The sequence below is a fragment of the Bos taurus genome, chromosome 7 (assembly GCF_002263795.3).
Source record: "Bos taurus isolate L1 Dominette 01449 registration number 42190680 breed Hereford chromosome 7, ARS-UCD2.0, whole genome shotgun sequence".
Classification (NCBI taxonomy): Eukaryota; Metazoa; Chordata; class Mammalia; order Artiodactyla; family Bovidae; genus Bos; species Bos taurus.
Genome location: NC_037334.1, coordinates 62618704 through 62636206, shown reverse-complemented (window position 1 = coordinate 62636206; position 17503 = coordinate 62618704). Strand labels below are relative to the sequence as shown.

Genomic DNA, 17503 nt, shown 5'->3' with positions numbered 1-17503 from the left:
AAGGATGGGGAGGTCAAAAGAGACAGCGCGAAGAACACCTCTCATCCGGGAGGGGTGCCCACAACTCACCGCAGCTGCCACCGGGGAGCCGAGGAGACCAGAACTCGCAGCCCAGGCCGGTCGGTGCCAGACCCGGAGCATCTGCTGAACCCGGAGGAAGGCGACTTGGATTCAGCAAAAGGCGACCACCGGCAGCCAGCCCCAGCCCATCAGCGCGCGGACTTACCGCTCGAGTTCCGACTCCAGCTCTGGCTCCCACTTCGGTGCAGCAGCCCACCAGTCCACCAGTTCCTGCCTCAGCTCGAAGCCCTAGCCATCCCCACCCTCCGCTGCCCAAGCAGCCGCTTCCGGGCCCGTCACGTGACCCAGGCGCTCAAACCCTAGGCCCGGGTCACGTGCTCCCGCGCGCGGCTACGCCTCCCCTCTAATGGGCTCGGCTTCGCAGCACCACCTGGCGACGGGGAGCTGAAACTGCGGGAACGACGGTTCTCGGAGTTGGGACTGAGCCGGGCGTCGAACATCTGGGCACCAGTCGAGAGCCCAGCGTCTCAGAGCACGGTCACCTGAGGTGTGGGCTTGTGGAAGGTGGCTCTGTTTTCCACGCGCTAAACTTTCTTTAAGACGTTTCGGTGATCATATGTTGCTTTTATGAATGAAAAACAATACATCTTTTCAAAACTTTAGTCATATTTTTAAACTTTTACCAAACATATGTGGTGGCGACCGGAAGTGGGACTCTGTAAGGCCAATTCTATCTTTTTAACATAGTTAAAAAATTTAACATTTTTGAATGACAACTTTTCAGTATGTTTGAGGTTTATGTCTTATCTACGCTTCTCTTTTACTTTAAAAAATATCTTTAAAAATTTAAAGATTTTTAAATTTTTAAACTTAAAAAGTTAAAGATTTAACTTTAAAAAGATTAGCTACTCAGAGAAACAAACCCACAAATTATTGATACAGCTACAAAATGGATAGATCTTAATTATACTGAAAGAAGTCAGAAAAAAAAAAAAACATTGTGTTTATGTAATCTAGAAACTTTAATCTACACTGACAGAAAACACATCAGTGGTTGCCTGGGAATGGTTGTTGAGGTCAGGAGAGAAGAAAGTGATTATAAAGGGACATAAGGAAACTTTCCAGGTGACATATACGTCCATTATCTCGACTGTGGTAATAGTGTCACTGGTGAAGTTATACACTTTAAATGTGTGCAGTTTATTGTATGTAAATTATACCACAATAAAGCTGTTAAAATATTCAGTAAAAATTATAAGTAGAGTGGCAGGGCCTGAGGAGGGGACTTATGGCAGGGAAGCAGCTTCACAGACACCATGGCGGAGGCAGGAGCCCCCAAATTCCTGTGGCAGCGCCGTGAAAGGCTGGGAAGTACTGCGCGCCCCTCTCTCGGTGGCTGCACTTCCTGGGCCTGGACAATAAAGACAAGGAGCCAGAGGAGAGGAAAGGCGGGGACCAGAGCCTGGCCAGCAGCCAGCCATACAGACAGCCAAAGGGCCCCACTGCGGCCAGCAGCCCTCTACTCCTGGCTGCCTCCAACCTCGACTCCAGGCTTCCCCAGACCCCTTTCCCGTGGATTCCAGCAAGGCCTTTGCCCTGACCCTGGCAGCACGTTGACCAACACCTGGTGGCCAGTGAAGGTTTACAGGCTCAACAACGACGAGCAGTGGGACAACCAAGGCGCTGGGCATGTTGTCCAGTTGTGTGGAGTAGCTGAGGGCATGTCCGTGCTAGTCTGGGCCACTGGAAGAGGGAATGGCAAACCACTTAGGTATTCTTGCCTCAAGAGCCCCATGAACACAAGGAAAAGGCAAAAAGTTAGGACCCCGGGAGATGAACTCCCCAGGTCAGTAGGTGCCCAATATGCTGCTGGAGAAGAATGGAGGAACAATGGAGAAACTCCAGAAACAATAAAGAGACACAGCCAAAGTGAAAAAAAACACCCAGTTGTGGATGTGACTGGTGATGGAAGTAAAGTCTGATGCTATAAAGAACAATATTGCATAGGAACCTGGAATATTAAGTCCATGAATCAAGGTAAATTAGAAGTGGTCAGGAGATGGCAAGAGTGAACATTGACATTTTAGGAATCAGTGAACTAAAATGGATGGGAATGGACAAATTTAATTCAGATGACCATTATATCTACTACTGTGCGCAAAAATTCCCTAAAAGAAATGGATTAACCCTCATAGTCAACAAAAGAGTCCAAAGTGCAGTAGTTGGGTGCAGTCTCAAAAAGGACAGAATGATCTTGGCTCCTTTCCAAGGCAAACCATTTAGCATCACAGTAATCCAACCACTGATGTAGAATAAACTGAAGTTGAATGATTCTTTGAAGACCTACAGGACCTTCTAGAACTAACACCAAAAAAGATGTCCTTTTCATCATAAAGAGAAAGTGTTAGTCGCTTAGCCGTGTCCAACTCTTTGCGACTCTATGGACTGTAGCCCACCAGGCTCCCCTGTCCAAGGGATTTTTCCAGGCAAGAATACTGGAGTGGGTTGCTGTTTCTTTCTCCACAGAATCTTCTCAACCCAGGGATTGAACCTGGGTCTCCTGCATTGCAGGCAGATTCTTTACCATCTGAGCTACCAGGGAAGCCCCATTATAGAGGACTGGAATGCAAAAGTAGGAAATTAGGAGATGCCTCGAGTACCAGGCAAGTTTGGCCTTCAAATACAAAATGAAGCAGGGCAAAGGCTAACAGAGTTTTGCCTAGAGAATGCACTGGTCATAGCAAACACCTCTTCCAGCCACACAAGAGAGGACTCTACACATGGACATCACCAGATGGTCAATACTGGAATCAGATTGATTATATTCTTTGCAAAGATGGAGAAGCTCTACACAGTCAGCAAAAACAAGTAATACAGTAACATGTTCTTATTTAAAATGTTTGACAATATATGACTCTGTAAACAGTGAAAATTCCTCTTCTCCCAAATTCGCTATCTTCTCCAAAGATTTACAGTTACCATCATGTTACTGTTGTTTTCTAAACACTATGCTATGTATTTATAGAAATATCTATATATATGCATGTACAGATCATGGTGCTAAAATTTAGAATCATGAATACTAGTACTTACTGTTTTGCTTAAGATTTTTATTCTTCACTGTTTACATTGTTTAAATTATTTCATAAATGTATACTACTTTACATATATATGTTCAAAATCTCTATGTGTTCTATAACCTATTTATATGTTTTTAAAAATCTACTCTGGTTGGTTCATTTCACCAGGGGGAAAAAAAAAGAATGTAGATTCATGCCCAGTCAAAATAAGAGGATGAATGAGTTCATCCCATCCCTGGTAGAACTCCCCAGTTCATTGACTGCTCAGTGCCAGGAACTATGCTTGAAGTGCTGCTGAGCCCAAGTCCAGAGTGCCTCTTTTAGGTCACCTCCAGGCCTCAAATTTCACTTATTCTATGGCTCCTCCTAGTATTCTACCCCAAAAGACAGAACTTATTGGAATTACTGATGCAAGTGGGAATTTGCCTTCCCCGTCTGCACCGGGGAGGCCTTGGCTGTAGATAGGATTCTTCCTCCCATGATGACTGAGAGTGAAAAGAAAGTGAAGTCGCTCGGTCGTGTCCAACTCTTTGTGACCCTGTGGACTGTAGCCTACCAGGCTTCTCCATCCATGGGATTCTCCATCCATGGGATTCTCCAGGCAAGAATCCTGGAGTGGGTTACCATTTCCTTCTCCAGGGGATCTTCCCAACCCAGGGATTGATCCTGGGTCTCCCGCATTGCAGGCAGACACTTTAACCTCTGAGCCACCAGGGAAGCCCTATTATACCTTTCTTAGAGAGACTTTTTAAAAAAGGCTGCACAATTTTCAGATACTGTTAGGACTCTATCAGCCTTTTCATTGGTGGTGGTTTGGTCACTGAGTCTGTCCAACTTTTGTGACCCCATGGACTATAGCCTGCCAGTCTCCTCTGTCCATGGGATTGCCTAGGCAAGAATACTGGAGCGTGTTGCCCTTTCCTTCTCCAAGGGATCTTCCCGAATCAGGGATCGAACCTGGGTCTTCTGCCTGTGGAATATAGCCCACCAGGCTCCTCTGTCAGTGGAATTCTCTAGCAAGAACACTGGAATGGGGTGCCATTTCCTTCTCCAGAGGGTCTTCCAGACCCAAGGATTGAACCCACGTCACTTATGTCTCCTGCATTGGCAGCCGGGTTCTTTACCACTAGCGCCACCTGGGAAGCCCAACCTTATTATTGCTGCTGCTAAGTCGCTTCAGTCGTGTCTGACTCTGTGCGATCCCATAGACGGCAGCCCACCAGGCTCCCCCGTCCCTGGGATTCTCCAGGCAAGAACACTGGAGTGGGTTTCCATTTCCTTCTCCAGTGCATGCAAGTGTAAAGTGAAAGTGAAGTTGCTCAGTCGTGTCCGACTCTTAGCGACCCCATGGACTGCAGCCTACCAGGCTCCTCCATCCATGGGATTTTTCAGGCAAGAGTACTGGAGTGGAGTGCCATTGCCTTCTCTGAACCTTATTATTATGAAGCCATAATTATGAAGCCATAACTAGAAATTAGAGACTTCCATGCTGTCCAGTGGATAAGAATCCACCTGCCAATGCAAGGGATATGGATTTGATCCCTGGACCAGGGACTAAGATCCCACATGCTTCGGGCAGCTAAGCCCATGACTCACAACTACTGAGCCTGGTCTTCCTAAAGCCCCTGCTTTGCAACAAGAGAAGCCATTACAATGAAAAACCCATGCACCACAGCTAGAGAGTAGCCCCCTCTCAGTGCAAATAAAGAAAGCCCGTGGTTAGCAAGGAAGAGCCCGTGTGCCACAAAGAAGACTGAGTGCAACCAAAAATAAAATGAAAGAAAGAGAAAACCTAGCACACAACAGCGTATCTCTATATCTTTGCCAGATAACCCCTATCTTTGCCAGGTAATTTTCCCCAATCTATACAACTCTCTACCTCTGCTCCCACTGTTTACTCAAAAAATAAAGATTTCCAATGCAAAATGGATGTGTAAATAACTGTTTTGACTCTTACAAACTATTTTAAAAGCAAAAAGGAAAAAAACTTTGCAAATTCTTTTTCAACAAAACCAGAAGAGAAACAGAATCCACAGATACCAAAATACATGTAAGGGCCTGTAAAGCATCTGAGACTAGACAGAAACTGTGTAGGAGAAAGGAGAAGAAACTCAGGAGTGAAGGGACTGACAGGGGTTGGGGATGGGGGTAGATCTTAGGAAAGCATCAGTAAAAACTGCATGAAAGTGAAAAGCTCACTCAGAGTTGCACAGCTATATCCCTTTTGTCTGAAACAACATGCATGGACAGTTTAGCAAAACTAACAATAAAAACTCTCCTAAACCTCATTCAGATGGGGAAGACAAAGAAGATGAAGACAACAGAAAGAATATTGTGGCGGTTTTTGCCATACATTCACATGCATGAATGTATGGCAAAAACTGACATACTATTGTAAAGTAATTAGCCTCCAATTAAAATAATAAAATTTTAAAAAAGTAAAAATTAAAAAACAACAATGTGCTTTAAAAAAGAATATTCTGGACTTCCTTGGTGGTCCAGTGGTTAAGAATCCATGTGCCAGTGCAGAGGCAAGAATCTTCCTGATCTAGGAAGATTCCACATGTCACGGGGCAGCTAAGCCCATGCACCACAACTATTGATGCCTGCATGCCTTAGAGCCTGTACTCCACAGAAGAGAAGCCACCCCAATGAGAAGACTGCACACTGAAACTGGAGAGTAGCCTCCTTTTGCCATAGTCAGAGAAAGCCTGCACACAGCACTTAAAACCCAGGACAACCAAAAACAAATAAATAAATATTAAAAAAAAAGAATACTCTGAGAAAAACTATAGATTTTATATTTTAAAATTTTTAATTAAGTAAAAATTTGGAAATTTAAATATAGTTAATTAGAGAAATCAAGAATCAAATAGAATAGTAAGAAAGTAAGGATAAGAAAATATGTTAATTTTCTTATCAGTAAATATTTATACAGTGGACTTTCCTGGTGGCTAAGCAGTAAAGAATATGCCTCCAATTCAGTCTCAGGATTCCGTCTCTGGGTTGGGAAGATCCTCTGGAGAAAGAAATGGCAAGCCACTCCAGTATTCTTGCCAGGGAAATCCCATGGATGGAGGAGCCTGGTGGACTAAAGTCCACTGGGGCCACAAAAGGTTCGGACATGACTGAGCAACTGAGCACATGCACACACACAGCTAAGTAAGATACGTATCAAGTCAGCAGGCGTATCTGCTGTGGAGAGTAGAAGAGGGAGTTTAGAGGCAGAAGGAAGGGATTGCAACCTCTTTATTTTTATTTATTTATTTTTGACTGTGCCTCGCAGCACATGGGATCTTACTGCCTCGCAGCACATGGGATCTTACTAAGTTTCTCTACCAACAATCGAACCTGTGCCTTCTGCAATGGAAGCTTGGAGTCTTAACTAGTAGACCACCAGGGACATCCCCACAACCTTTTAAAATAGTCAAGAAAGGTCTCACTGAGAAGGCAAAATGTAAACAAAAACCTGAAGTAGGTGAAGGAACAGGCCATGTGGACTTCTTTTAGGGAGAGCATTCTGGGCAGACGGAATAGTATATGGGCCTGGGGTGGGAGTGTGCCTCACCTGTTTGAAGAATGACAAGGAGGTCACTGTGGCTGGAGCAGTGAGAGTTAGTGAAAGAGAAGTAGATTAGGTCAGAGCAACACCGAGGGTGGAAATTGTATAGTGCTCTGTGAGCCACTTTAAGGGGTGTGTGTGTGTGTGTGAATGAGATGGGAAGAGATTTGAGGAGTTTCAGCAGAGGAGTGCCATGATCTGACTTGGGTTTTAAAAGGGTGCTTTGTCTGTTGGGTTGATATTGGCAAAGACACAAACAGCAAGATCTGTTGGGAGGCAGTTTGCAGCAAGTCAGAAGATTGTGATGACTTGACAAGAGTGACAGCGGTGAATGTGGTCAGTTTCTGAAAGCATTTTTATAATAGGTTGGATATGTTGATGGACTGTAAGTGGAATATGAGACAGAGGAGACAAATATTTTGGTCTGAGCAACAGGAAAGAGAATTGCTTTTAACTAGATCAGAAAGACAATGGCAGGAATAGGTTTGAGTGGGGAGGAATTAGAGATTATTGTGTGTGAAGCTCTTATTAGCCATCCAAGGGAAAAGGTTAGGTAGGCATTGGAATGATTGTGGAGAGGAGAGAAATCCAGCCTAGAGATAAAAATGTCACCATTGTCAGCAAATTAATGGTAGTTAAGCAGAGAGACTAGATGAGATCATCAAGGAAGTGAGTGCAAATAAAGACGAGAGAAAACCTAAAAATCAAGTATGGGGGAGGACAGAAAGATGATTATGAATGAGCAAAAGTGACCATGAAGGCATGGTCATTGAGCTAGGAGGAAAACCAGGAGTGGTGGTGTCCTGGAAGCCAACTGAAGCAAGTTATTCTAGAAGGGGAAGGACTGCCTATGTCAAATGCTACTGCTTGGTCATGTAGAAAGAGGACTGAAAACAGACCATTGTATCTAGTAAAGAATAAGCACTGATGGGGACTTCTCTAGTGGTTGAGAGTCCCACTGCCAATGTAGGGGACATGGGTTCGATCCCTGGTTCAGAAGGATCCCACATGCTGCGGGGCAACTAAACCTGTGCACTACAACTACTGAGCCAGCACTCTAAGCCTGTGAGCTGCAATTACTGAAGCCCAAATACCTAGAGCCTGTGCCCCACAATGAAAAGTAATCCCCACTCACCGCAGCTAGAGAAAGCCAATGCAAAACAAAAAAGACCCAGAACAGCCCCCTCCCCCCAAAAGAATAACCATTGATGGTGCTCAAAAGAACAGATTTGATTGGGTGCTGGGAGTGAACCCAACTCTGGAGGGAGTTCTTGGCCAGTATTATTTATCTGTATCCCAACCAAACACCACCACACCCAATGCCCCTGTACCCTAAATTATTTTGAAGCAAATTCCAGTTATATCCCTACAGAAAAAAATAAGGAGAATGGTGAGATTGTGTGTGTCTTATGAGTCCTGCTCAGTTTCCCCTTTATCTTTCCATCTCTCCTTTCAGGACTTCTTGAGTCCCCAGTCCATTTCCTTTACACTCTATGACAGATGGGGAAAGTGCCATTCACAGCCAATTACTTAAGAGGGGATGGGATCCAAAGGTCAGTCCCCTCACCTTTAGGTGGGACCAGCTCAGTGATGCAAGCTGTGCTCCAGCTTTCCCCATGGGATCCGGCTGAAGCGAGTCTCCAGCTGAGACTGCATCCTCACTTAGCCTTTCCCTTTTTCTTCACTTCTGCTTCCCTCTCATCCCTTCTCCTGAGAATGCTGCTCCTGCTGCTAAGTCGCTTCAGTCGTGTCCGACTCTGTGCAACCCCATAGACAGCAGCCCACTAGGCTCCGCCGTCCCTGGGATTCTCCAGGCAAGAACACTGGAGTGGGTTGCCATTGCCTTCTCCTCTCCTGAGAATACTCCCTCAGTAAATCACTTGCTCAAGAAACCCTATCTCAGCTTCTCATTCTAGGCATAAAGCATCATCCCCATTTTACTGATGAGGAAAAGTAGACTTTATTTATTTTATTTTTTAAATGGAGGGAAATTGCTTTATAATGTTGTATTGGTTTCTGCCGTATGACAATACAAATCAGCCACAATTATGCATATATCACCTCTCTCTTGAGCCTCCGTCCCCTCCCTGCATCCAACCCCTCTAAGTCATCACAGAGCACCAGTCTGGGCTCCCTAGGTTATATAGCAGCTTCTCATCAGCTATCTGCTTCACCCATGGTACTGTATATATGTCGATGCTACTTACTCTGTTCACTCAACTCTTTCCTTCCCCCACTGTGTCCACAAGTCCGAAAGTAGACTTTAGAAAGATTAAAAACACTCACTCATGTTCACATGGCTAATCAGGGCTGAAGCCAGAATTCCAGCGACCACATACTTAATCATCTCACCACACCCACCACTCAGCAGCATCCAAAGTTAATGAAGCAGGAGAGTGGAGAATGTCCTTGAAGGGCTGAGAACATGCAGGAGCCCAGCCTCCTTGGAGAAAGTGAGCAGGCTATTATGTCAAAACTGTTGAGATACAGCCTGTCTACCTTCTGTAGCTCTGGCTAGGTGACATTACCTCTTGGGGGTTAACCTCCTTGAGCCTCTGCCTCCTCACCTATCAGCCAGAAAAGGGTCTGATGGGTGTCAGAGCATTTGGCCCACCAACACAAGAAGTGATTCTGATTTTTCTCAGTGTCCTCCTCAGACCTGGTGAACATGAGGATAATATGCCTTCTTTGCCTCTTTGGGTTCTTCAGTCAGGAATTGGAGTTGTTCAGCCTCATGAGGATGGGAAAGGGCAGAGCGACTTACAGACACCTTAAAAGAAGAAGAATTCCTGTCCCCGGTATCTCAGAGTGACCCCAGGAAAGTGATGGTATTGATAGTAAGATCTCAGATGCACTCGGTACTTGCCATGTGCTTTACAACTGATTTACTCCCCACCTAAAATCTTATATGAGATCGTTATTTTTAATTCCACTTAATAGGTCAAACTGAGGCAAGAAGGCAGAAAAACTATGCCCAAAGTCTCACAAGAATCTAAGTATTGAAGCCAGGAGACAAGCTCTGCATAACTCCACAGCTGGTGTTCTTAAAAAATATCATGGGTTGAAACCTACTTGTTAATAAATGAAGTCCATACTCACACTTTGTGAATTGAGGGATCTTTTTGCTTTTTTCTTCTTCTTTTATCAACATGTTTCTGCTCCTTCGTTTTTTTCTTGTAGTTGTTTCTTTTCTTTCTGCTTTATTTTCTTTTTCTTCTTTTTTATACCACTAGACATAAAGAGAATGAGGGATTCTTCCAGGGAGCTTCCTTTAATTCTAGATTATCAGAGCTGGAAAGCCCCATTGGGTCAGTGAGCCCAACCTGTCATTCTCAGTGGAGGCCTAGAGATAAGGGGCAGTATTCCCAGAGTCACACACATCATGTGTTTCTTGGCTCTTGCTTCCAAGCCCAGAGGTTACCAAATAGCACAGATAGAATGAGCATATTTGGTTAAGGAGGAAAAACACCCGGGGTGCACAACGCAGTCTCTGTATACATATCTGGATTACATGAATTTAAGATGGTGTGGTATAAAATATTAAAGTTCTACTTCATAGGCAGAATTTAGGGTACTTAGAATCCCACTCAAATTTAAAGTTTCACAGGGTATCCCGTAATAGCACAACTGATGTTCAAAAGAGTTAACTGTAAACTGTGCTGCTCTCTGCCCAATTTTGTCAGAAGCCAAAGAAAAATGCCTTTGTTCACATGGAACTTCTGTGGGCGAATTGAGTTATTTATTAGCCATAGTGTAAGCATCTATTGTTAGTGTAATTTAAAATATTCTATAAGCCATAACAGTATAATTTGAGAATTCATTCAGTGGCACAAGTGCCGAAAAGTTAACTTAGAAATTCTTAGTTTGGAAATGGAAATCGGAAATTGCTATAGAAAAGAGAAATTAAAAACATCTAAACACATCAAGATGTAACATGCAGATGACAAAGGAGAGTGCATTCCATTTAGTAAATTAGCAACACGGTTGAAATGAAAAGCAGCCTTTAAAGCAAGGGCCTCACTATGGGAACAAACAGCAACTCAGACACTAGGAAAAGTGCTGGTGCTCTATCGACACACTGCAATGCGCCTCTGAGCCAGGCTCTTGTGACTTGTGATAATTAGAAAGGGAGTAATGATGGTAAATTTTATCACTAGTGTCTTTGTGGTAAATGAAGTATGTTTAGAGGGGAAAAAATGTGTTACAAACTTAAGAGATTTATGCATTCCGCAGACTCAGAGAAAAATTTTGTGGACTGTCCAAAAGCCCATCCAGAGAATCCAGTAGGACCACTCTACCATCAATACAACATTCTGATGTATGGGAGAATGCTCAAGGGATGGGAAATTCTGCAGGGGCACAGAACCAGAGGGCATATGTGAAAAAATGCCAATTGCCTGTCAACCTAAGCTAACCTGCAGGCAGGATTGCAAGAACAGGAGCATTGTCAGTGTGTGTGTATGAGAACCCGAGTACACTCCTTAGAATCAAATGCTGCTCTTACAGGAGCACATCCAAAGAACAGTCTTTAAAACATATTATATCGCTTCGTGGGGTGTGCATTGGTCAGTGAGGTACCATAAATGAGTATAGGGATACTGATATTGGTACTTTTCCTTCAGGGGCAACCAGGTGGCTGGAGCTTCTGAGACAGTTACCTAAAGTCATGAGCAATTATTTTATCCTGACAATGTATAAAATGTTAGCATTTTCCACATGTGTTATGGTATAAAAGAGATTGGGAACCATTGAATAAGTTTTAGTGTTTGTATGATTTTTTTGTTCAGGTGGAGATACTTTTGAGAATGAAAGGAGCTGTATTCACACCAGAACACCGGGAATATAGTGGGACTATTCCAGGAAAACCAGGATGTGTGGTGGAGTATGCAGAATGATGGTCCCCAAAGATGTCTAGGTCCTAATTTCCACAGCCTGTGAATATGTTACCTTAGATGGCAAAAGAGACTTTGCAGCTGTAAGTTGAAGCTCTTGATGAAAGGAGGTTATCCTAGATTGTCTCAGTTGGGCCTAATGTAATCACAAATGTTCTTATAGGAGGGTAGCAGGAAAGTCAGAGAAGGGAGAAGATGCTACTCTACTGGCTTTGAAGATGGAGGAAGGGGTCACAAGCCAAGGGAATACAGGCAGCCTTTAGAAACTGGAACAGCAAGGAAGCAGATTCTTCCTAGAGCCTCCAGAACACAGCCCTGCCAGCATCTTGATTTTAGGACGTCTGACTTCCAAGAACACAAGGTAACAAATTTGTGTTGTCTTATGCACAAAATGTATAATTTGCTAAAGCAGCAATAGAAAACTAACACAGATAACTGTTTATAAGAAGTTTATGCTTACATAATTTTTAAAAGTACAAAGATATGTTGAAAGGAACTAAAATGAAATAATTATATTGAGAGGAGGGGTGGGGGAGGTTGACAGGTGTAAATTTTCATCTAACATCATGTTGATTAGTTGAAAAATGTCATTGAAGTGTATTATACAAAGAAATGGAGAACTAAAGAACTAAAACAAACAAACAAAAACAATTAAAAAAAAGAGAGAGAGAGAATTGCTCCAGTAAGAGGAATGGAGATGGTCAGATAAGAAGACTCTAGCTTTTAATTAAAAATCTCTTGGTTAAAAAAAATTAAGGATTTATCTATGGACATCTTTCTTAGAATATGAATATTACTTTTTAGAGTGTGTGTTGGGGAGCCTCCAAGAGCTTACTCGTCTCAGGTTCTCCAAAACTCTAGCTTCCAATCTACCTGAAAACAGTATACAGCTTCCATCTCACCCATACACACTCCCCTACCTCTGACTCAGCCAAGAGCTTCCTTGATCTCAGTCTCACACAGGACAACACCAACTGGTAGGTCCTCCTGAAATGAGGCAGGAAAAGGCCAGACTGGATGAGGAATATTCCTAGGACCGGGCCCAAACTCTTAAAAGATCTGGAGCAAACCCACTAGGTCCTGTCTGTAGAGTGGGCGGGCAGACCTTGGGATTACCTCACAATGGTAACAAAGAACCTGGCAGACCTTAGAAGAGAGAAGAGCCTCCTGGTTGCCACTGAAGAAAACACTGATGTAGGAGCCCAAAGAGAAGGGCTGAGGCTGACTCTGCTGTGTCTTAGCAAGTCCGTTTCATCCGGGCTTCAGTTTCTCACCAATGAAATTAATAGGGGAGGAAATTCATCTCCCACATCTTTCAGCTCTGTGAGTCCTTCTTTTTCGTACTTTAGCAACACCCTTCCTCCAAAGATGACTGGATGGGCCCTCAGTCAGTCAGCCACAGAATCATTATATATCACACTTCAGAGTTTCTTTGAGATGGTCTGCTACAATCCATTCATTCTTGGTTTTTTTTGGGGGGGGGTACCCCTCATGGCTTTCGGGATCTTAAATCCCCAACCAGGGATTGAACCCATCTCCCTGCAGTGGAAGCACTGAGTCCTAACCACTGGAACACCAGGGAAGCCACCTCCCCCCAATTCATTTTTTATATGGGGAACTGGACCTCAGAGAAACAAAGGTATTTGGTCAGGGTCACACTTTATAAGAGGTATGAGAGCGTCTGGGTTCTCCTCTGAATCCTCAGTTAGACCCTGGGGTTTTGTGGTCACAATTTGCCATGTGACAGTATTGAATGGCACCTGTTTAATATGAAAATACATTGTGACTGTGTTTTTTTAAAAATACAATGTAAGATGCTATTAGGGACAAAACAACCATATAAAAAAGATGAGTGGCTGTATTAGTTTCCTATTGTGTTAGTTGCTCAGTTGTGTCTGATTCAGCAAATTGCTATCTAATAAATTACATAAACTTTGTGGCTTAAAATGACTTACATTTATTGTCTCTCAGTTTCTGTGGGTCAGGAGTTCAGGCATGGCTTAGCTGGGTCCTGTGCTTATAGGGTCTCACTGGGTGCAACCAGGTGTTGGCTGAGCTCTAGTCTCATCTGGAGGCACAAATGGAAAATAATAGCCCTCCAAGCTCAGGTTTTTGGCACAATTAATTCCTTTGCTATTGTAGGACTGAGGGCCCCAGCTTCTTGCTGACCCTCAGCTCTTTGCTGACTCTCAGCTCCTAACCATGTGGGCTTCCTAACATGACCACTTACTTCTTTAAAGTCAGCTGGACTTTTTGTTTACTTGTTGAATATCTCCTTGTTGCAGGTCTTAAATTTTGTCTTGTGAAATATGACATGTATAAAGAAAGGTTTATAAAACATATATGCCTAGTTTAAAGAATATTAGAATAAATATCTGTATGCCCACCACTCAAGAAATAAGCTGTTGACTTTGAAGTCTCTAGAGTTTGTCGGTAAAACAAAATCTCATATAACATGATGTAATCATGAAAGTGACATTACATCATCTTTGCCACATTCTATTAGTTAGAAGCAAGCACAGGTCCCACTCACACTCAAGAGGAGGAGATAAACAAGGGCATGAATGCCATACATATCAAAGGAGGCAGCATGTTAGAGTCTATCACCACAGCAGTAAAAATTGTGTGTATAGAAAGGACCGAAATTTCTACTCCTGTCAAGACAAGTGAGAAGAGGGCTAAGGTTTAGCCTTTGGATTTGGCAGTGGGAGGCATCGTTGCCATTGGCAAGAGCAGTTTCAGTGAAGTAATAAGGATGAAGTCAGCTGAAGTAAATCCAACAGAATGGAAAGTGAGAAATTGGAGAAAGTAGAGATGACTCTTTTAAGGAGTTTTACTGTGAAAGGGAACAGAGAGATGAGAGATGAAAGGTCCTGTGGTATGTTTATATGTTCATGGGAATGACGCAATGGAAAGTAAAGGTTTGATGATGCAAGAGAGAGGGAAGGATCTTTGCAGGAGGAAGGCTCTGGAATAGGTGAAGGAAAAGGGATGAGATCCAGTGCACAAGATAAAGGGACTTAGGGCAGGATGAGGATGACTCACCTATTCTCACGGCAGAAAAAGCCTAGTTAGTCTGTGCGTTCGGACACATGTCAGTGTGTGGATTTAGTGGCTGGAGGATAAGGAAGTTCTCTTATGATTGCTTCTGTTTTCTCAGTGAAATAAGAACAATGTCATCAGCTGACAGTGAAAAGAGGGAGAGTAATGGAGGTTTGAATTCAGGAAATAGCCTCTTAAAGAGTGGAAGAGCAACATAAATAAGACAAATAGGTTTGCCCCCACAATGCTAGGACTCACCTGAGGTTTCGTTTTTGTTTTTTTAATTGGAGGATAATTGCTTTACAATGTGTTAGTTTCTGCTGTACAGCAATGTGAATTAGCCATGTATGAAAGTGAAAGTGGAGAGTGAAAAAGTTGGCTTAAAGATCAACATTCAGAAAACGAAGATCATGGGATCTGATCCCATCACTTTATGGCAAATAGATGGGGAAACAGTGAAAACAGTGTCAGACTTTATTTTGGGGGGCTCCAAAATCACTGCAGATGGTGACTGCAGCCATGAAATTAAAAGACGCTTACTCCTTGGAAGTAAAGTTATGTCCAACCTAGATAGCATATTCAAAAGCAGAGACATTACTTTGCCAACAAAGGTCCATCTAGTCAAGGCTATGGTTTTTCCTGTGGTCATGTATGGATGTGAGAGTTGGACTGTGAAGAAGGCTGAGCACCGATGAATTGATGCTTTTGAACTGTGGTGCTGGGGAAGACTCTTGCGAGTCCCTTGGACTGCAAGGAAATCCAACCAGTCCATTCTGAAGGAGATCAGCCCTGGGATTTCTTTGGAAGGAATGATGCTGAAGCTGAAGCTCCAGTACTTTGGCCACCTCATGTGAAGAGTTGACTCATTGGAAAAGACTCTGATGCTGGGAGGGATTGGGGGCAGGAGGAGAAGGGGACGACAGAGGATGAGATGGCTGGATGGCATCACTGACTTGACGGATGTGAGACTGAGTGAGCTCCGGGAGTTGGTGATGGACAGGGAGGCCTGGAGTGCTGCGATTCATGGGGTCGCAGAGTTGGACACAACTGAGCGACTGAACTGAACTGATGCTATGCTATACTAAGTCGCTTCAGTTGTGTCCAACTCTGTGCGACCCTATAGATGGTAGCCCACCAGGCTCTGCCGTCCCTGGGATTCTCCAGGCAAGAATACTGGAGTGGGTTGCCATTTCCTTCTCCAGTGCATGAAAGAGAAAAGTGAAAGTGAAGTCGCTCAGTCGTGTCCAACTCTTAGCGACCCCATGGACTGCAGCCTACCAGGCTCCTCCGTCCATGGGATTTTCCAGGCAAGAGTACTGGAGTGGGGTGCCATTGCCTTCTCCGAACTGAACTGATACATATAAACCCTCCCTCCTGTGCCTCCCTCCCACCCCCTCCTTCCCACCTGTCTAGGTCATCACCGAGCATGGGGCTGGACTCCCTGCGCTATATGGCAGCTTCCCACTTGCTATCTATTTTACACATGTAGTGTATATATGTCAATTCTACTCTCTCAATTTGTCCCACCCTATCCTTCCCCCATTGTGTCCACAAGTTCGTTCTCTATGTCTGTGTCTCTATTCCTGCCCTGCAAATAGGTTCATCAGTACAATTTTTTCTAGATTCCCTATATATGTGTTAATATATGATATTTGTTTTTCTCTTTTTTACTTACTTCACTCTGTCTGACAGACTCTAGGTTCACCCACATCACTACAAGTGACCCAATTTAATCCCTTTTTATGGCTGAGTAACATTCCATTGTATATATGTACCACCTGAGGTTTTCATAAGTTGAAAGTGTGACTGGTTGGCAAACCTGCCTTTTGCTCTCTAGCCACATTCAATGGCTTGGGTGTAGTCTTAAAGCAGAGGCAAAGGTGCATCGGGACAGTGTTGTGGCTTTGAAGGATGGCTGCAGAACAAGGAGAGGGACAAGAGGATGGGAGTGTGTAGCAGGGAGCCTGCACGGTTGACCAGTCACTGGGTGGAAAAGGGAGTGAAGCTATGTGGGGATGAAGAGCGGTGGCTGGGTCACAGACTTTTTAGCATTAGACGAGAGACCCTGATGTGGTCACAGTCTGGTAGGGTCTGCACACTAGTGGATGTGAAACAGACCAGCAGGAGTTGGTGTGGCACCCAGAAAATAGGGTGCTTGAAACAGAGGCTTTGAAGGTGGCGCAGGAACACAACACTATAAATCAACTATACTCCAGTAAAACTTAAAAAACAAAGAAGAGTGGTACAGGTTTTGATAATGACAAGGTCTAGGGTGTGATGGTAGAAGGGAATGTGTGGGGTAGGGTGGAGAACAAGCTATTTGGAAGCAAAAGGGGTCAAGAATTTAAGAGACTGGAGCACAGATGACTCTTTTATATGGATAAACGTATCAAGAATGATCACAACAAGGGACTTCCTTGGTGGTTCAGCGGCTAAGAATCCATACTTCCATTGCAGGGGCCCCAGGTTTGATCCCTGGTCAAGGAACTATATCCCACATGCTGCAACTAAGTCTGAGCACAGCTGAATAAATAAATAAATAAAAGTATGATAATAGGGAAATGGTGGAGGAAGAGAGATAGGGCAAGAGAGAGATAAAAACAGTGAGAGAGAGAGAGAGAAGATGCTAGGTGGAAGAGGGGGCCGGCCTGAGGGTTGTGCATGCCGAAGCAAGTAGAAGTGCCGTGGTATGCTGGCCCGTGTTCCCGAGGAGCCAACTGTCTTAGAGAGGAAGGAGGAAAGAAACAGGAACAAGGATCCTCCCTGGCTCCTGGCCATGTGATATGAGGAGAGGGGAGCCTCTCTCAGAGGCCTGCAGAGGAAGCAGTGACCTTAGGGGGATGCTGAATTTAGTTAGGGCAAGGAGGTGAAAAGAACATTGCTGTGCGGGAGACTTAACCTCTTTT

At 44.0% G+C, this 17503-nt stretch overlaps 1 protein-coding gene across 9 annotated transcripts in view; it reads right to left on the bottom strand.

The window, feature by feature from the left end:
- SLC36A1 (solute carrier family 36 member 1) overlaps positions 1–12611 on the bottom strand; it is a 97289-nt gene extending 84678 nt beyond the window's left edge. For 4 of the 9 annotated variants that reach the window (XM_059888169.1, XM_059888171.1, XM_005209641.5 and 1 more), the window contains exon 1: positions 227–349. Coding sequence is in view for 1 of the 9 variants with exons in the window: in XM_059888165.1 (XP_059744148.1) it covers positions 9763–9814 (52 nt within the window). In the remaining 8 variants the exon portion in view is untranslated. Of the gene's footprint in view, positions 1–69; positions 145–226; positions 350–9762; positions 9893–12475 lie in introns of those variants that run through there. The other 5 variants (XM_059888168.1, XM_059888166.1, XM_059888172.1 and 2 more) reach the window with 3 other exon arrangements.
- Between the last annotated feature and the right edge of the window lie 4892 nt (positions 12612–17503).